At 40.3% G+C, this 20665-nt stretch overlaps 1 protein-coding gene across 1 annotated transcript in view; it reads right to left on the minus strand.

Moving 5' to 3' along the window:
- cacna1g (calcium channel, voltage-dependent, T type, alpha 1G subunit) overlaps positions 1–20665 on the minus strand; it is a 349320-nt gene that overhangs the window by 162507 nt on the left and 166148 nt on the right. Inside the window, exon 4 of the mRNA XM_063003080.1 lies at positions 6919–7052. Within this exon, the coding sequence (XP_062859150.1) occupies positions 6919–7052 (134 nt within the window). The remainder of the gene's footprint in view (positions 1–6918; positions 7053–20665) is intronic.

The following is a 20665-nucleotide window of genomic DNA, read 5'->3' on the forward strand; positions in this document are numbered from 1 at the left end:
TTACCCTGTTCTTCAATGGTCAAGACCACTACAGAGCAGGTATTATTTGGGTGGATCATTCTCAGCACTGCAGTGACACTGACATGGTGGTGGTGTGTTAGTGTGTGTTGTGCTGGTATGAGTGGATAAGACACAGCAATGCTGATGGAGTTTTTAAACACCTCACTGTCACTGCTAGACTGAGAATAGTCCACCAACCAAAAATATCCAGCCAACAGCGCCCCGTGGGCAGTGTCCTGTGACCACTGATGAAGGTCTAGAAGATGACCAACCCAAACAGCAGCAGTAGATGAGCGATCGTCTCTGACTTTACATCTACAAGGTGGACCAACTAGGTAGGAGTGTGTAATAGAGTGGACAGTGAGTGGACATGGTATTTAAAAACTCCAGCAGCGCTGCTGTGTCTGATCCACTCATACCAGCACAACACTTAAATAATATCTGCTCTGTGGTGGTCCTCTGGGGGTCCTAACCATTAAAGAACAGGGTATGTAGAGAAATAGATGGACTACAGTCAGTAATTGTAGACCTACAAAGTGCTCCTATATGGTAAGTAAAGCTGATAAAATGTACAGTGAGTGTAGAAACAAGGAGGTGGTTTTAATGTTATGGCTGATCTGTGTACATGTACAAGTGTTTTTAGTTAAAAAAGCTTGCGTTAGCATGAAAGGAAGTGAGAGAGTGACTATAATAATAATAATAATGATGATGATGATGATGATAAGTATTACCAGTAAAAGCTTGTGAACGGCTTAGATACATCGACTTGGAAACCAACCACAGTCTGACAGCAGGGAGTGTTTAACCGTCTGTAAGCACATGTGAATGACTGCGATACTGACCGCAGGTGCCTCCACATACAAATCTGAGATGAAGGTGCTGTCAGATGAAAGTTCTGGACACAGTCCAGTGTCATCACTTCCTCTGGCCAAATGGAATCCCTGAAGCTTTTATTACCTTACCGAGAGCTTCTTAATCTGACCCGGGGATGAAAGTCTATTAAACTGCTTATGTGCTTTCCACTGGATCATGAGACGTTTCATTATTAGCTACCACAGACAACTTTCACCGAGTTTAAGCAGGGTTTCGCCTGGCTACACTCTGGAGAACTTCTGGCTTTGGCATAAAATAAATCAGTTCGGCTTCTGCAGCAAAACCACCTACCGAGTGTCCACAAAAAAGCAAAGAAAGAAAGAAAACAGCCATTGCCAAACAGACATTAGTTGAGGTCCAAATCATCGCGATCAAAATGATTTAGGGAGTGAATGACACAGGCATCCTCTAAAAGTGAACAAAAGTGTCTGAGTAATCTTCAGGCCAAGTATTTCGATACGTCTGACAGACCCAAAGCTGGCCCAAGTACACCTCACGCACGTTTTATTTTCTACCTCCGATAATGGAAACAAAATGAAAACTATAAATTCTAGCAGCTACCTTCAGCCAAATCTGCTGCTCTAATCTAGCTTTAGCCACAGGCAAATGAGTTAAACATACTGTGAGGTCCGGCTAGCCGTTTTGGTGGCAATCATATAGTACCTTGGTCATTGTCTGAGACAAACGATGGCCATTAATCTGTTATCGATGCTGCCTAGACTAGCAAACAAATTGCTGCCTATAAACTTTCACGTGTGCTTCTATCATGGATGGAGAGAACTGAGAACCTGAACTTTTTTTCCACTAGATGTGTTGTTTTTAAAACAAGTTATACTGTAGAGTTTATGTTTGTGAATTTTATAATATGAGCTTGAGCTTGTAGTAAATAGAACCCGAATTTAGCACAATACAGAAATATTGTATTAATATTATAACTTATTTTTTTTTATTTTTAACTTAATTATAACTTAATTTTTTAGAGTTTATGTTTGTGAATTTTATAATATGAGCTTGAGCTTGTAGTAAAAATAACCTGAATTTAGCGCAATACAGAAATATTATATAAATATTATAACTCCCCAATATAACAATGGGCACGTGAACATCGGAACTGGACCACGGAGCAATGGAAGAAGGTGGCCTGGTCTGATGAATCACTTTTTCTTTTACATCACGTGGATGGCCGGGTCTGTGTGCATCGCCTACCTGGGGAACACATGGCACCAGGATGCACTATGGGAAGAGGGCAAGCCGGCAGAGGCAGTGTGATGCTTTGGGCAATGTTCTGCTGGGAAACCTTGGGTCCTGCCATCCATGTAGATGTTACTTTGACACGCACCATATACCTGAGCATTGTTGCAGACCATGTACACCCTGTCATGGAAACGGTATTCCCTGATGGCTGTGGCCTCTTTCAGCAGTATAATACGCCCTGCCACAAAGCAAAAATGGTTCAGGAATGGTTTGAGGAACACAACGAGTTTGGGGTGTTGACTTGGCCTCCAGATTCTCCAGATCTCAATCCAATCGAGCATCTGTGGGGTGTGCTGGATAAACAAGTCCAATCCATGGAGGCCCCACCTGGCAACTTACAGGAGTTAAAGGATCTGCTGCTAACCTCTTGGTGCCAGATACCACAGCACACCTTCAGGGGTCTAGTGGAGTCCATGCCTCGACGGGACCAACACAATATTAGGAAGGCGGTTATAATGTTATGCTTGATCGGTGTATAACTGATAAGAATCTTAAGCGTCTTTGAGTATCTTGAAAAGCGCTATATAAATAAAATGTATTATTATTAAGAATACATAGGCTGTTTATTATTTCCATTTGTATGATGCAAAGCAAACCCTGCACATTTTGTTTAGGACCCAGTAATTCAATTTGCCAGGAGCCAGTAATTGCTAGTAATTGAAAAAAATCATGACCTAAGAAATGCATTATTTATAATGCCATTATTATATCATTAATACTGCAAAAATAAAATATGTCTTCATTTATAATTTAAAATGTATATACAATAAGTACTATTCTCCTTTTGGTAAATAATTCATCATCATCAGCTCTGCTGGTAATAAACTCCTATCAAATGTATCTGAATAAGCTGTTGATTATTGACACCATTAATAAAAATCATGACTATGTAAATAAATGATTTATTTAATTTTGAACATTACGATGAACTCACTAGAACATTCTGGTGAAAGTGATTTATAAGCTGTTGTGTTTTGGAGATCATGCTGACCTTTCATGTCTAAATCTGGATCACCAGCAGATACTTTGGAGAGTTTAATGTCGTATAGGATTTCATAGGATTACGTCTCTACATTATACTGTTCATGGTTTAGGACCAAAATACCACAAATTCGTGCAAATGCAAAGTGTGTAAAAAGTGATAAATGTTTGCAGAGGAAAGGATGGAGGTAAAAGATTTCCATGCTGTGAGACGATCGGGTCAGATCACTCGCCACTCTTTTTTTTAAGTCTGCAAATGTGAGTCACAGACAAATTCTACCCACTGACAAAGCAAACCGCACTGGCAGAACGGCAGGAAAATTAAAATGAAACCTGGCCTTGATTCTTAAGCTTCTAACAACACTAATATTCAGACTAACTGCTGCATAGAGGAAGAAAAAGTAAGTGTACACAGCAAGAGATAGGCTTCAGACAGTAATGGTCAGACTTATTTTCACAGAGGGCCACATTTGCATTATGGTGGCCCTCAAAGAGCCGATTGTAACATACCCTGCTGTGATTGCAGTCTGCCTTTTAAGTCTTGGAGATGCAGTTTATGTACGATTTTACAGTGTATTGTAACACAATCATACGTCTTTTAAGCTCTCGCGGGCCTCTAGTTTGACACGTGCTGTACATCCTAGTTAAAATGTGTTACTGATAAACAGTGGGGACCAAAAGTCTGAAATGAAAATGTCTCTATTTCGCAATTTTAAAATAAAATACAATGGATTTATAAATATTACCAGATCAAATACCTAAAAAATCTGAAATTCATTAATTTTTTCAAAAGATTCAAGTTTTGCACTCAAATTGTTATCGGATTAAATGATCTCTAATGAAAAACATATTAAAAATTAATTATATAAATTTATCTGCTCCACTTACCATATAGAAGCATTTTATAGTTCCACAATTACTGACTGTAGTCCATTTGTTTCTCTACATACCTTTTAAGCCTGCTTTCACCCTGTTCTTCAATGGTCAGGACTACCACAGAGCAGGTATTATTTAGGTGGTGGATCATTCTCAGCACTGCAGTGACAATGACATGGTGGTGGTGTGTTAGTGTGTGTTGTGCTGGCATGATTGGATCAGACACAGCAGTGCTGCTGGAGTTTTTAAATATCGTGTCCACTCACTGTCCACTCTACTAGACACTCCTACCTAGTTGGTCCACCTTGTAGATGCAAAGTCAGAGACGATCGCTCATCTACTGCTGCTGTTTGAGTTGGTCATCTTCTAGACCTTCATCAGTGGTCACAGGACGCTGCACACTGGCTGCCATTGGCTGGATGTTTTTGGTTGGTGGACTATTCTCAGTCCAGCAGTGACAGTGAGGTGTTTAAAAACTCCATCAGCGCTGCTGTGTCTTATTCATTCATACCAGCACAACACACACTAACACACCACCACCATGTCAGTGTCACTGCAGTGCTGAAAATGATCCACCACCTAAATAATACCTGCTCTGTAGTGGTTCCTGGGAGAGTCCTGACCATTGAAGAACAGCATGAATGGGGGGTAACAAAGCATGCAGAGAAACAGATGGACTACAGTCAGTAATTGTAGAACTACAAAGTGCTTCTACAGTGTATCACAAAAGTGAGTACACCCCTCACATTTCTGCAGATATTTAAGTATATCTTTTCATGGGACAACACTGACAAAATGACACTTTAACACAATGAAAAGTAGTCTGTGTGCAGCTTATATAACAGTGTAAATTTATTCTTCCCTCAAAATAACTCAATATACAGCCATTAATGTCTAAACCACCGGCAACAAAAGTGAGTACACCCCTTAGTGAAAGTTCCTGAAGTGTCCATATTTTGTGTGGCCACCATTATTTCCCAAAACTGCCTTAACTGTCCTGGGCATGGAGTTTACCAGAGCTTCACAGGTTGCCACTGGAATGCTTTTCCACTCCTCCATGACGACATCACGGAGCTGGCGGATATTCGAGACTTTGCGCTCCTCCACCTTCCGCTTGAGGATGCCCCAAAGATGTTCTATTGGGTTTAGGTCTGGAGACATGCTTGGCCAGTCCATCACCTTTACCCTCAGCCACTTCAATAAAGCAGTGGTCGTCTTAGAGGTGTGTTTGGGGTCATTATCATGCTGGAACACTGCCCTGCGACCCAGTTTCCGGAGGGAGGGGATCATGCTCTGCTTCAGTATTTCACAGTACATATTGGAGTTCATGTGTCCCTCAATGAAATGTAACTCCCCAACACCTGCTGCACTCATGCAGCCCCAGACCATGGCATTCCCACCACCATGCTTGACTGTAGGCATGACACACTTATCTTTGTACTCCTCACCTGATTGCCGCCACACATGCTTGAGACCATCTGAACCAAACAAATTAATCTTGGTCTCATCAGACCATAGGACATGGTTCCAGTAATCCATGTCCTTTGTTGACATGTCTTCAGCAAACTGTTTGCGGGCTTTCTTGTGTAGAGACTTCAGAAAAGGCTTCCTTCTGGGGTGACAGCCATGCAGACCAATTTGATGTAGTGTGCGGCGTATGGTCCGAGCACTGACAGGCTGACCCCCCACCTTTTCAATCTCTGCAGCAATGCTGACAGCACTCCTGCGCCTATCTTTCAAAGACAGCAGTATGATGTGACGCTGAGCACGTGCACTCAGCTTCTTTGGACGACCAACGCAAGGTCTGTTCTGAGTGGACCCTGCTCTTTTAAAACGCTGGATGATCTTGGCCACTGTGCTGCAGCTCAGTTTCAGGGTGTTGGCAATCTTCTTGTAGCCTTGGCCATCTTCATGTAGCGCAACAATTCGTCTTTTAAGATCTTCAGAGAGTTCTTTGCCATGAGGTGCCATGTTGGAACTTTCAGTGACCAGTATGAGAGAGTGTGAGAGCTGTACTACTAAATTGAACACACCTGCTCCCTATGCACACCTGAGACCTAGTAACACTAACAAATCACATGACATTTTGGAGGGAAAATGACAAGCAGTGCTCAATTTGGACATTTAGGGGTGTAGTCTCTTAGGGGTGTACTCACTTTTGTTGCCGGTGGTTTAGACATTAATGGCTGTATATTGAGTTATTTTGAGGGAAGAATAAATTTACACTGTTATATAAGCTGCACACAGACTACTTTTCATTGTGTCAAAGTGTCATTTTGTCAGTGTTGTCCCATGAAAAGATATACTTAAATATCTGCAGAAATGTGAGGGGTGTACTCACTTTTGTGATACACTGTACATGGTAAGTAGAGCTGATAAAATGGACAGTAAGTGTAGAAACAAGGAGGTGGTTTTAACGTTATGGCTGATCGGTGTATATATTATATATATAATTACCTCTAGATCCAATAGCACTACTTGTGTTAATGCTTATGTGTTAAAGTTAAGTATGATACAACAAATGTAACTGTGCTGATGGCAAATCGGAACGATACTGCCAATCGCTTTGCTGGATGGTGCCAGCAGTCTGCCCCCCCTCCCCCCCCTCTCCTCCTGAATGATTTAGAAGAGCTTGCCAACAGTCTGGATGGTTCTCTCGTAGGCAGATTTTTGGCTGATTTCCCCTGGGGATATCCTCTAACCTACTCCATATGCAGGGCCAATTTCAACCTCAACACATAATCCTATACATCTATCAACAAGCCATGTGATTAGCACAGATTAGCTAAAAACACAAGGTTCCTTTGTTAGGACGGCTGAGATATGAAAGCTAATATGAACGTTTCATTGTATGAATAATCTGTTTAGTAATGCATTCATCAGAAACCTAAACTGAGTTATTTGGGCTTTTAGGAAGTTGCTATCAGGACTCACCCCGCCAGCACAATGAAGAAGTCTAGCCGATTCCAGGTATCCCCAAGGTAACACTTCTTGCCAAAGATTCCCAAAGCTACCATCTTTATCACCATCTCCACAGCAAAAAATGCAAAAATGAAGTCATCAAAATCCTAGGAGAAAGAAAACCAAGTGTTAGCATTAAACTTTAACATTTGCAAGATTAGCAAAACTGTTGCTTCTTAAAAAGTGCAGCCTTCAAAATCATCTGATTTAATTACGCATGTTCTAAACAACTTACTAAATTCACTGTTTCCATATGTGGACTGAAACTAGATTTCCATCGTTAATGTTCACAGCAGGGCTTTCGATGAGTGTGTGCATCTGCAGCTGACTCAGCTGAACGCGGTTGACTGAGAGGATCGCAAACTCATGCTTTTTACAATAAATGCTCAGCTAGACTGTTCAAAATACTCTCTAAATGAAAGGCTTCATTTATACACTATATTGCCAAAAGTATTCACTCACCCATCCAAATCATTGAATTCAGGTGTTCCAATCACTTCCATGTCCACAGGTGTACAAAACCAAGCACCTAGGCATGCAGACTGCTTCTACAAACATTAGTGAAAGGATGGGTCGCTCTCAGGAGCTCAGTGAATTCCAGCGTGGTACCGTGATAGGATGCCACCTGTGCAACAAGTCCAGTCATGAAATTTCCTCGCTACTAAATATTCCACAGTCAACCGTCAGTCGTATTATGACAAAGTGGAAGCGATTGGGAACGACAGCAACTCAGCCACGAAGTGGTAGGTCTTGTAAAATGACAGAGCGGGGTCAGCAGATGCTGAGGCACATAGTGCACAGAGGTCGCCAACTCTCTGCAGAGTCAATCACTACAGACCTTTAAACTTCATGTGGCCTTCAGATTAGCTCAAGAACAGTGTGTAGAGAGCTTCATGGAATGGGTTTCCATGGCCGAGCAGCTGCATCCAAGCCTTACATCACCAAGCGCAATGCAAAGCGTCGGATGCAGTGGTGTAAAGCACGCCGTGACTGGACTCTAGAGCAGTGGAGACGTGTTCTCTGGAGTGACAAATCATGCTTCTCCGTCTGGCAATCCAATGGATGAGTCTGGGTTTGGCGGTTGCCAGGAGAACGGTACTTGTCTGACTGCATTGTGCCAAGTGTAAAGTTTGGTGGAGGGGGGATTATGGTGTGAGGTTGATTTTCAGGAGTTGGGCTCGGCCCCTTAGTTCCAGTGAAAGGAACTCTTAATGCTTCAGCATACCAAGAGATTGGCCTGCACAGAGTCTTGACCTCAACCCGATAGAACACCTTTGGGATGAATTAGAGCGGAGACTGCGAGCCAGGTCTTCTCGTCCAACATCAATGTCTGACCTCACAAATACGCTTCTGGAAGAATGGTCAAAAATTCCCATAAACACACTCCTAAACCTTGTGGAAAGCCTTTCCCAGAAGAGTTGAAGCTGTTATAGCTGCAACGGGTGGGCCGACATCATATTAAACCCTATGGATTAAGAATGGGACGTCATTCAAGTTCATATGCGTGTGAAGGCAGACGAGCGAATACTTTTGGCAGTATAGTGTATATTTTCAATAAACATGTTTTGAACGAGTGCAGAGGAAAAGAAAACATCTGCATGCTGGAACTGAGTATGAATAATGCAAAGTTAACCAAGGATGAGAAAACGTACAGCAGCAATTATTAAGTTAACTGTGCAATCCTGCAAGCTTGTACATCTGCTCACAGTGCCAGTTTGTTTTTACTGGTTTAAAAAAAATATATATAGGACACTGGCATTTTGCCTCTTGTGTTATTCATTATGATACACCAGATGAACTAATTTAAGGGTGATGCTGAGACCACTTTATATATATATGTATAATGTGCTAAGTCCTCCTGTTAAGTCCATCATCATCCCTTTACTTAAAGGAGCCACAGACAGCCGAGAATCAGAGCAGTGCAGCTGTGGAAAACGCACCCACACAGCCATGAACAGTGTCATAATTCCCCTTTTTGTCATATTCCCTTATTGACTTGGCATACAAAGGTGCCACATTTAAAAGGGTAACTTCATGGCAACTTGATAAAGAGAGCACTAGACTGTACAGCCAACGATTGCAAAGTGATGACTGTAAAGTGTCATGACATACCAATCATTTTAAATACATTTATTAATTGGGATTTTTTTAACGTGATGTTTTACACACTTTGATTCCATTCATGACAGAACAGGTAGTTACACAAGATTCATCAGTTCAGGTAAAATATCGAACACAGTCATGGACGATTTTGTATCTCCAATTCACCTCACTTGCATGTCTTTGGACTGTGGAAGGAAACAGAAGCTCCCGGAGGAAATCCACGCAGACATGGGGAGAACATGCAAACAACACAGAAATGGCCCAGACTGCCCTACCTGGGGATCAAACCCAGGACCTTATTGCTGTGAGGTGACAGTGCTACCCACTGAGCCACCGTGCCGCCCTTGTAAATAAATAAATAAGTACAGTGGTATCTTGTAACTTAACGTCCCCTAAACTCAAAATCTTTTAAACTCAACAGCCTTTTTAGATAAATTTAAACCCTTAAACTCAACGTGTTCAGTTTGTTTTTTAAAATGCATTTATTTAATTTTAAATGAACAATCAAATCAACAAACAGTCGCTTTGTTCAGCGCTCTTCTTGAGCAGTTCAGTAAAACATCATCAAAGTGCAAATACGAGACGAATTGTGTGGAATAACCGTCAGATTCACTCTGAAAGCTCCACATGTATCTGAGTTTTTTTGGATTTTTCTCTCTGTTTCACTTTTAAACTTGTGTTACAGCTCGGAGTTCTGAAAAAATGTGAGAATCAGCATTTTATTTCAGTATTTTAATATTATATTTGTGTTATTGTCAATGTATAAGTGTCAAAAAGAACCCCATTATTTTATATATATATAAAAGGATGTATGGGAAACTATATACAGTGTATCACAAAAGTGAGTACACCCCTCACATTTCTGCAGATATTTAAGTATATCTTTTCATGGGACAACACTGACAAAATGACACTTTGACACAATGAAAAGTAGTCTGTGTGCAGCTTATATAACAGTGTAAATTTATTCTTCCCTCAAAATAACTCAATATACAGCCATTAATGTCTAAACCACCGGCAACAAAAGTGAGTACACCCCTAAGAGACTACACCCCTAAATGTCCAAATTGAGCACTGCTTGTCATTTTCCCTCCAAAATGTCATGTGATTTGTTAGTGTTACTAGGTCTCAGGTGTGCATAGGGAGCAGGTGTGTTCAATTTAGTAGTACAGCTCTCACACTCTCTCATACTGGTCACTGAAAGTTCCAACATGGCACCTCATGGCAAAGAACTCTCTGAGGATCCTAAAAGACGAATTGTTGCGCTACATGAAGATGGCCAAAGCTACAAGAAGATTGCCAACACCCTGAAACTGAGCTGCAGCACAGTGGCCAAGATCATCCAGCGTTTTAAAAGAGCAGGGTCCACTCAGAACAGACCTCGAGTCGGTCGTCCAAAGAAGCTGAGTGCACGTGCTCAGCGTCACATCCAACTGCTGTCTTTGAAAGATAGGCGCAGGAGTGCTGTCAGCATTGCTGCAGAGATTGAAAAGGTGGGGGGTCAGCCTGTCAGTGCTCAGACCATACGCCGCACACTACATCAAATTGGTCTGCATGGCTGTCACCCCAGAAGGAAGCCTCTTCTGAAGTCTCTACACAAGAAAGCCCGCAAACAGTTTGCTGAAGACATGTCAACAAAGGACATGGATTACTGGAACCATGTCCTATGGTCTGATGAGACCAAGATTAATTTGTTTGGTTCAGATGGTCTCAAGCATGTGTGGCGGCAATCAGGTGAGAAGTACAAAGATAAGTGTGTCATGCCTACAGTCAAGCATGGTGGTGGGAATGCCATGGTCTGGGGCTGCATGAGTGCAGCAGGTGTTGGGGAGTTACATTTCATTGAGGGACACATGAACTCCAATATGTACTGTGAAATACTGAAGCAGAGCATGATCCCCTCCCTCCGGAAACTGGGTCGCAGGGCAGTGTTCCAGCATGATAATGACCCCAAACACACCTCTAAGACGACCACTGCTTTATTGAAGAGGCTGAGGGTAAAGGTGATGGACTGGCCAAGCATGTCTCCAGACCTAAACCCAATAGAACATCTTTGGGGCATCCTCAAGCGGAAGGTGGAGGAGCGCAAAGTCTCGAATATCCGCCAGCTCCGTGATGTCGTCATGGAGGAGTGGAAAAGCATTCCAGTGGCAACCTGTGAAGCTCTGGTAAACTCCATGCCCAGGAGAGTTAAGGCAGTTCTGGGAAATAATGGTGGCCACACAAAATATTGACACTTCAGGAACTTTCACTAAGGGGTGTACTCACTTTTGTTGCCGGTGGTTTAGACATTAATGGCTGTATATTGAGTTATTTTGAGGGAAGAATAAATTTACACTGTTATATAAGCTGCACACAGACTACTTTTCATTGTGTCAAAGTGTCATTTTGTCAGTGTTGTCCCATGAAAAGATATACTTAAATATCTGCAGAAATGTGAGGGGTGTACTTACTTTTGTGATACACTGTATACTGTATATATATATATATATATATATATATATATATATATATATATATATATATATATCCCTTATACGTCCCTTTTAGCACGTCCAATTGCTTCATGCTTCCTCTCCACCAATGCCGATCCCTGCTCTGACTGAGGAGAACAAAGCTAACCCACGCGCCCTCCGACACATGGGCAGTATGCCGTATGCATCTTATCACCTACACCCTGAGAGATCTCTGTGCAGGCACCATCAATCATAGTCGAGGTCGTAATTGCACCAGTCATGGGAGAGACCCCATCCAGCTTAGTCCCGCCCATATCTGAACAACAGGCCAATCGTTGTTCATGTGGCCACTCAGCCTTAGACGGCAGGCAGAGCTGAGATTTGATACGATATATTCGAGATTCCAGCTCTGGTTCCAGCGTGTGTTTTTACCACTGCACCACCTGAGCGGCCTTGGTTTATAGTTATTCTATTCCCATATTTTTGTCTTATTTTACACAAACACTTTACCCTGCTGCTTGTTTTTTACTTATTATTACATCCTCATGCTCAACTTGGTTGGAAGACCATTCATTAAAAATAAAAACCAACACACAAAGAAACAAGTTACTTTGGCACGGAGAAACATGAATAGTAAAGCCTGTACACTAAACTATTTTTGAAGGTTTTTATTTGTACAATGCATTTCATTTACAAGGTTTTGTGAGAATGGTGTCATATACCAAAAATAAAATGCTTAGTAAAATGCTTTTTCTAGTATAATTGGTATTTTTGCTGTGTTTACATTGCTCTTTACTATACTGTTTAACACTGTATAATAATAATAATTTATACGCTTTAATACTGTAGTAATAAAAAGAAACTAAACTGATTATCGAATAATCCTAAGATTCTTTATTGTTTCAATGTTAAAAAAAACATTATCACATGCTGTGGAGAAAAAGAATTACAATGCATTATTATACAAGGTCCTTCATTACTTTTCTTGTTTTCATCTTGCTTTTATTCTTCACCCCATAAAAACATATGTAAATTCCCCTACTTAATGAATTCAGGTGTTTTAGCCACACCCATTGCTATATAAAATAAATATGCTTTCAATTTTGTTGAAAAAAAAAATTGTATTAAAGCATGACTGTGCCTTGTACACAAAGCAAGGTGTAAATATAATATCATATAATAATACAATAATATAATATAACATGTTATTCTCATAGTTGATGTGTTAGAAGCAGGAAAACGGGCAAGCATAAGGATTTGAGTGAGTCTGACAAGGACCAAATTGTGATGGCTAGACGACTGGGTACGAGCATCTCCAAAACTGCAGCTCTTGTGGGGTGTACCCAGTCTGCAGTGGTCAGTATCTATCAAAAGTGGTCCAAAGAAAGAACGTTAAAGTGATAAACCGGCGACAGGGTCATGGGCAGCCAAGGCACGTTGTTACCTGGGGAACACATGGCACCAGGATGCACTATGGAAAAAAGGCAAGCCGGCAGAGGCAGTGTGATGCGTGTGGATGTTACTTTGACACGCACCACCTACCTAAACATTGTTGCAGACCATGTACACCCTTTCATGGAAACTGATGGCTATGGCCTCTTTCATCAGGATAATACACCCTGCCACAAAGCAAAAATGGTTCAGGAAAGGTTTCAGGAGCACAACAACAAGTTTGAGGTGTTGACTTGGCCTTTAAATTCCCCAGATCTCAATCCAATCGAGCTTCTGTGGGATGTGCTGGATAAAACAAGTCCGATCCACGGAGGCGCCACCTCACAACTTACAGGAGTTAAAAGATCTGCTGCTAACATCTTGGTGCCAGATACCACAGCACACCTTCAGGGGAGTCCATGCCTCGACACCCGTCGAGGCATGGACTCCCCTGAAAGTGTGATGTGGTGGCAAAACGGGGACCAACACAATGTTAATGAGGTGGTCATAATGTTATGCCTCATCAGTGTAGAAATATAATATCAAATAATAATAGAATAATGTAATAATATATATATTAGGGCTGTCAAAGTTACCGCGATAATAACGCATTAACGCGATCTCAATTTAACGCGATTTAAAAAAATAGTGCCATTAACGCAAATTCTATTTGGCACTGCGAGTCATCCGTAGTTCATGTTGAGACTTGACCGTGCACGGCATCTCTCATTAAGACAGCGTTTCTCAAAGTGTGGGGCGCGCGCATCTGACTGGTAGAACCAACGTTTTAACGTCGGACTTGCCACCGTTTGTTTCATTTGCGGTTTGTTAACATAATGTAACCGAGCGTTGTAGTGATGCACTCGCTTAATAAAGAAATAAATACACGGTATATTCACAAATTGTCGGGAGCAAAACACTTTTTTAACTTCTTCTGTTACGGTACCGAATAGCGGACAGCTAGAGTCATCGCGTTAGCCAAGCATGCTATTCCATGCACTGTGGAAGCCCCAAAGGGTCAAAACACACTCACTTCGTGTAGAATCAAACCATTGTCACGATACAATCACAGAAAAGTCTGTTACAATAACTACGCCTTATCCCACCTAAAGCACCGCTGATCTACAATGTTTTCTGATGGAGAAATTTTAACCTACAATCTGACATTTATACGAAGTCAAGGGTCTCTGCTGGATAGTATTATTGCCTATTATGTTAGTGAATAAAACAGTTTTCTCTTGTCCCAGCAGTTTTTAACATAAGTACATTTAGCATAAAATGTGTTCACCATTTTAATGGTAACATTTCACTTAAAAATCCTTGTTTTCTTCTTTTTATAAAAAATGTGATTAATCGCGATTAACTATATGGAATTCTGAGATTAATCGCGATTAAAAATTTTAATCGTTTGACAGCCCTAATATATATAAATGTACAGTCTAAACAGTTAAAAATCTGTGAACAAAAGCACAGACGAGAGTCGAGTCTGTTAGTCATACAGCAGCACGGGCAGCGGCGCCTGAGGTGCTCTAATCACAGATACCACAATTATTCTCTTAAGAATAACCATCAGCGCATGGGAAATGTACCTGGGATATCCGTGCCAGCTGGTGCATTAGTGATGACTCCTAGGGAAGGGAATCCCTCCAGCTAAGCCACTTTCATATTGCAACAGAATACTAATTAAGTTCCAGCGGACTGGTGAGTGCAAAGATCTGCACAATCTCAAACCCAGCACTTCTGGTTTCACTTCTGATGAACTGGAGCACTTATCATTCAGAGTTAATGGCAGTGCACAGGGAACATTAGCGAGATGTCGATTGGAGTAGTTTATCTTTACGAACAGAGTGTATTAAAAAAAATTTAAGACCCCCGTCATAAAGAAAAAATACTAGAGCTGTCAAATTGCTTCTGCTTTTAAAGTAAATTCTCTAAAGAATTTGGTTTTATGTTTCTTCTGGCCTACAAAGCCGCGTTTGTGCGCGAGTCCCTCCGTGGCCTCGCAATGGTTCATCATCTTTATAAAAACACCAGCGCAGACTGGGGAAACCCCTCAACAAAGCAAAGCGCTAGAATCGCCATGCAGCCTGCCAGCACGCATTAATGATTTTATCTTTTCCCATGCTGCTCTTTGATAAACACGCTATTTTTTGCTTCTCTACATCCATTAGCGTTGTACTGTTTCCACGGTTTATTTTAGCGTTTCTCTTCCTCCATCGTCTCATTCAACTATTTTGATCACAGATTCTCAGCCCACTCTTTTTGAGTTTCAAGCTTGGGTCAGTAGGGAAAAGTGCATATGAGCATCATCTCTGTGGTTTTCTCTCTTTTTAGCCTTGGCACTGATCTCCTTATGGCAGCTCATTTGTTGTCCAAGCTGGTGACTGGTGTATTGCTTGGGGTTTGATGATGATTGCCTTGCTGGCCGAGATTATTCTAGTGCGGCTAAAGCTCTTTCAGTGATGAACAAACATCTAAGTACAAAAACACTTTTATGGAAATATTTCTCCTTTCTGATTTGCTGTAGAACCCTAACAGTCCAAGTTCACTGGCCTGAATTTAGATATACTTAGTTTCCCGGTGCACTTTGACGACCTCTGTGGGTTGCACAATAACCATGCTGGATAAGGAGAGCCGCAGACTAACACACGATTGCTTTAGCATGTATGAAGAATAGAAGGCAGATTCTCACAGAGAGCTTCAGCATGTACAGAGGATCATGGAAATACTCTCCTGTGATGGAGTACATGCATGATGCACACATATAAACAGAAAAATGATTAAGGGGGTACAGATAAATGGTTGGATGGATGGATGAAGGGATGGACGAGTGGATGGAGGGAAGTGGGGGTATGGATGGATCAATGGGTGGGTGGATGGATGGGGAAGTGGTGGGATGGATGGATGGATGATGGATGAATGGGTGGATAAATGGATGGATGGGTGAATGAATGGATGGATGGGATCGGATTGATAGAATGGGTGGGTGGTTAAACAGGTGGATGGATGGATGGATGGGTTGGATGGATTAATGGAATGGAATGGGTGGGTATGGATGGATTATTTAATAAATAATTATTTAATTTAATTATTTTATTTAATTATTAAATTTAATAATAATAAATAAATAATAATTTCCCACTAATGTGCACCATTTAATTTTCCATTAATCCTGATCAGTCCTACAGTCCTTGATATTAAAATAAATTTCTAATGATGCCTTTTAGATTTTGTTTTATACTTGTTCAGCCCAAATGTCATTCAAATCATCTTTCATACAGTCCAAATGCCCTCTAATAAAGCATTCACCAGGGTTAAACATATATACATAAATAAGTGAATGAAAGAAGCAGCAGTGAAATAAATGAGGACTTTCTTGCGTGGGCTAAGAGACAATAAGAGGATAAGAGAGTACGACAGAGAGGTCTAATGCATTCACTAGCTTTATCATATCATTATGCCTCATTGGTTTGCATTTGTCCATTATAAGAATCATATTGCAGCTCAAAGGGGTTAAGAGAAATGATTCTAGCCTTTGTATCTTCCTAACAGAGACAGGAACTGTCTTAAGCCAGCCTTACATCGTTTAAATCTAGTGTCCTTATAAGATCCTGATTATATAGGACACTATCTGATGAATCTGACATTAAGTACATATCACAGTGTAAGACCTGTGAATAATATCTATATGAATAATATCTATATAAATAATATCTATATAAATATACTGTATATACAGTGCCTTGCAAAAGTATTCAGCCCCCTTGAACTTTTCAACCTTTTGCCACATTTCAGGCTTCAAACATAACGATATGAAATTGTAATTTTTTGTGAAGAATCAACAACAAGTGGGACACAATCGTGAAGTGGAACGAAATTTATTGGATATTTTAAACTTTTTTTAGAAATAAAAAACTGAAAAGTGGGGTGTGCAATATTATTCAGCCCCCTTGCGTTAATACTTTGTAGCGCCACCTTTTGCTGCGATTACAGCTGCAAGTCGCTTGGGGTATGTCTCTATCAGTTTTGCACATCGAGAGACAGAAATTTTTGCCCATTCTTCCTTGCAAAACAGCTCAAGCTCAGTGAGGTTGGATGGAGAGCGTTTGTGAACAGCAGTTTTCAGCTCTTTCCACAGATTCTCGATGGGATTCAGGTCTGGACTTTGACTTGGCCATTCTAACACCTGGATACGTTTATTTGTGAACCATTCCATTATAGATTTTGCTTTATGTTTTGGATCATTGTCTTGTTGGAAGATAAATCTCCGTCCCAGTCTCAGGTCTTTTGCAGACTGCAACAGGTTTTCTTCCAGAATGGTCCTGTATTTGGCTCCATCCATCTTCCCATCAATTTTAACCATCTTCCCTGTCCCTGCTGAAGAAAAGCAGGCCCAAACCATGATGCTGCCACCACCATGTTTGACAGTGGGGATGGTGTGTTCAGGGTGATGAACTGTGTTGCTTTTACGCCAAACATAACGTTTTGCATTGTGGCCAAAAAGTTCGATTTTGGTTTCATCTGACCAGAGCACCTTCTTCCACATGTTTGGTGTGTCTCCCAGGTGACTTTTAATAGATATCTTTGAGAAATGGCTTTCTTCTTGCCACTCTTCCATAAAGGCCAGATTTGTGCAGTGTACGACTGATTGTGTCCTATGGACAGAGTCTCCCACCTCAGCTGTAGATCTCTGCAGTTCATTCAGAGTGATCATGGGCCTCTTGGCTGCATCTCTGATCAGTCTTCTCCTTGTTTGAGCTGAAAGTTTAGAGGGACGGCCGGGTCTTGGTAGATTTGCAGTGGTCTGATACTCCTTCCATTTCAATATGATCGCTTGCACAGTGCTCCTTGAGATGTTTAAAGCTTGGGAAATCTTTTTGTATCCAAATCCGGCTTTAAACTTCTCCACAACAGTATCTCGGACCTGCCTGGTGTGTTCCTTGGTCTTCATGATGCTCTCTGCGCTTTAAACAGAACTCTGAGACTGTCACAGAGCAGGTGCATTTATACGGAGACTTGATTACACACAGGTGGATTCTATTTATCACCATCAGTCATTTAGGTCAACATTGGATCATTCAGAGATCCTCACTGAACTTCTGGAGTGAGTTTGCTGCACTGAAAGTAAAGGGGCTGAATAATATTGCACGCCCCACTTTTTAGTTTTTTATTTCTAAAAAAAAGTTTAAAATATCCAATAAATTTCGTTCTACTTCACGATTGTGTCCCACTTGTTGATGATTCTTAAAAAAAAATTACAATTTCATATCGTTATGTTTGAAGCCTGAAATGTGGCAAAAGGTTGAAAAGTTCAAGGGGGCTGAATACTTTTGCAAGGCACTGTATATATGTACAGTGGGGAAAATAAGTATTTGATCCCCTGCTGATTTTGTAAGTTTTGTAAGCTCCCTTGAGATCATTGACAAGCTCCTCCCGTGTAATTCTGGACTGACCTCACCTTTCTCAGAATCATTCTTACCCCACCAGGTGAGATCTTGCATGGAGCTCCAGAGTGAGGGCGATTGACTGTGATCTTGTATTTCTTCCATTTTCGAATTATCGCACCAACAGTGGTCTCTTTCTCACCAAGCTTCTTGCTGATGGTCTTGTAGCCCATTCCAGCTTTGTGCAGGTCTACAATCTTGTCCCTGACGTCCTTTGATAGCTCTTTGGTCTTGCCCATGGTGGTCGAGTGATTTGAATGGAAGAAACTGATTCTGTGACAGGAGTCTTTTATACAGGGACAGGACTAATTTGTGTGCCTCATGGGCACATAACCGGTCTGTGGGGGTCAGAATTCTTGCTGGTTGGTAGGGGATCAAATACTTATTTCCCTTAATTAAATACAAATTAATTTATAACTTTTATTTAATGTTTTTTTTCTGGATTTTTTGTTGATATTCTGTCTCTCTCTGTTAAAATAAACCTTCCATAAAAATTATAGACTGTTCAAGTCTTTGTAAGGGGGTAAACTCACAAAATCAGCAGGGGATCAAATACTTATTTTCCCCACTGTGTATATATATATATTAGGGCTGTCGAAGTTAACGCGATAATAACGCATTAACGCATCTCAATTTAACGCGATTAAAAAAAATAGTGCCGTTAACGCAAATTCTAGTTCATGTTGAGACTTGACTGGTAGAACAAACGTTTTAATGTCGGACTTGCCACCGTTGTTCATTTGCGGTTTGTTAAAATCATATAACTGAGCGTCGTAGGGATGCACTTGCATAATAAAGAAATAAATACACGGTATATTCACAAGTTGTCGGGAGCAAAACACTTCATTAACTTAATCTGTTACGGCACTGAATACCGGAGTCAAGCACGCTAGTCCATGAACTATGGAAGCCCCAAAAGGGTCAAAACACACTCACTTCGTGTAGAAACGTCCACTTTTCACATTTCACTTAAAAAACCTTGTTTTCTATGACATTTACACAGATTTTATTTAATGCGATTAATCGCGATTAACTATATGAAATTCTGAGATTAATCGCGATTAAAATGTTTAATCGTTTGACAGCCCTAATATATATATATATATATATATATATATATATATATATATATATATATACTGTATATATATATATATACTGTATATATATATATATACAGTATATATATATATATATATATATATAATATATATATATATATATATATATACTATATATATATATTCTGATATAGTATAGAGTGTGTATGTATAGAGTTATATATAGTATATACTGTATAGTAATATTAGGTAGTTATATTTGTTGTATAGTAGATATATATAGTATAGTATATATATATACAGTATATATATATATATATATATATATATATATATATATATATATATATATATATATATATATATATATATATACTGTATATATATATATACTGTATATATATATATATATATATATATATATATATTATATATATATATATATATATATATATATATATACAGTATATATATATATATATATATATATATATACAGTGTATCACAAAAGTGAGTACACCCCTCACATTTCTGCAAATATTGTATTATATCTTTTCATGGGACAACACTATACAACTAAAACTTGGATATAACTTAGAGTAGTCAGTGTACAACTTGTATAGCAGTGTAGATTTACTGTCTTCTGAAAATAACTCAACACACAGCCATTAATGTCTAAATAGCTGGCAACATAAGTGAGTACACCCCACAGTGAACATGTCCAAATTGTGCCCAAAGTGTCAATATTTTGTGTGACCACCATTATTATCCAGCACTGCCTTAACCCTCCTGGGCATGGAATTCACCAGAGCTGAACAGGTTGCTACTGGAATCCTCTTCCACTCCTCCATGATGACATCACGGAGCTGGTGGATGTTAGACACCTTGAACTCCTCCACCTTCCGCTTGAGGATGCGCCACAGGTGCTCAATTGGGTTTAGTCCATCACCTTTACCTTCAGCTTCCTCAGCAAGGCAGTTGTCATCTTGGAGGTTGTGTTTGGGGTCGTTATCCTGTTGGAAAACTGCCATGAGGCCCAGTTTTCGAAGGGAGGGGATCATGCTCTGTTTCAGAATGTCACAGTACATGTTGGAATTCATGTTTCCCTCAATGAACTGCAGCTCCCCAGTGCCAGCAACACTCATGCAGCCCAAGACCATGATGCTACCACCACCATGCTTGACTGTAGGCAAGATACAGTTGTCTTGGTACTTCTCACCAGGGC

The sequence above is a fragment of the Trichomycterus rosablanca genome, chromosome 10 (genome assembly GCF_030014385.1).
Source record: "Trichomycterus rosablanca isolate fTriRos1 chromosome 10, fTriRos1.hap1, whole genome shotgun sequence".
NCBI lineage: Eukaryota > Metazoa > Chordata > Actinopteri > Siluriformes > Trichomycteridae > Trichomycterus > Trichomycterus rosablanca.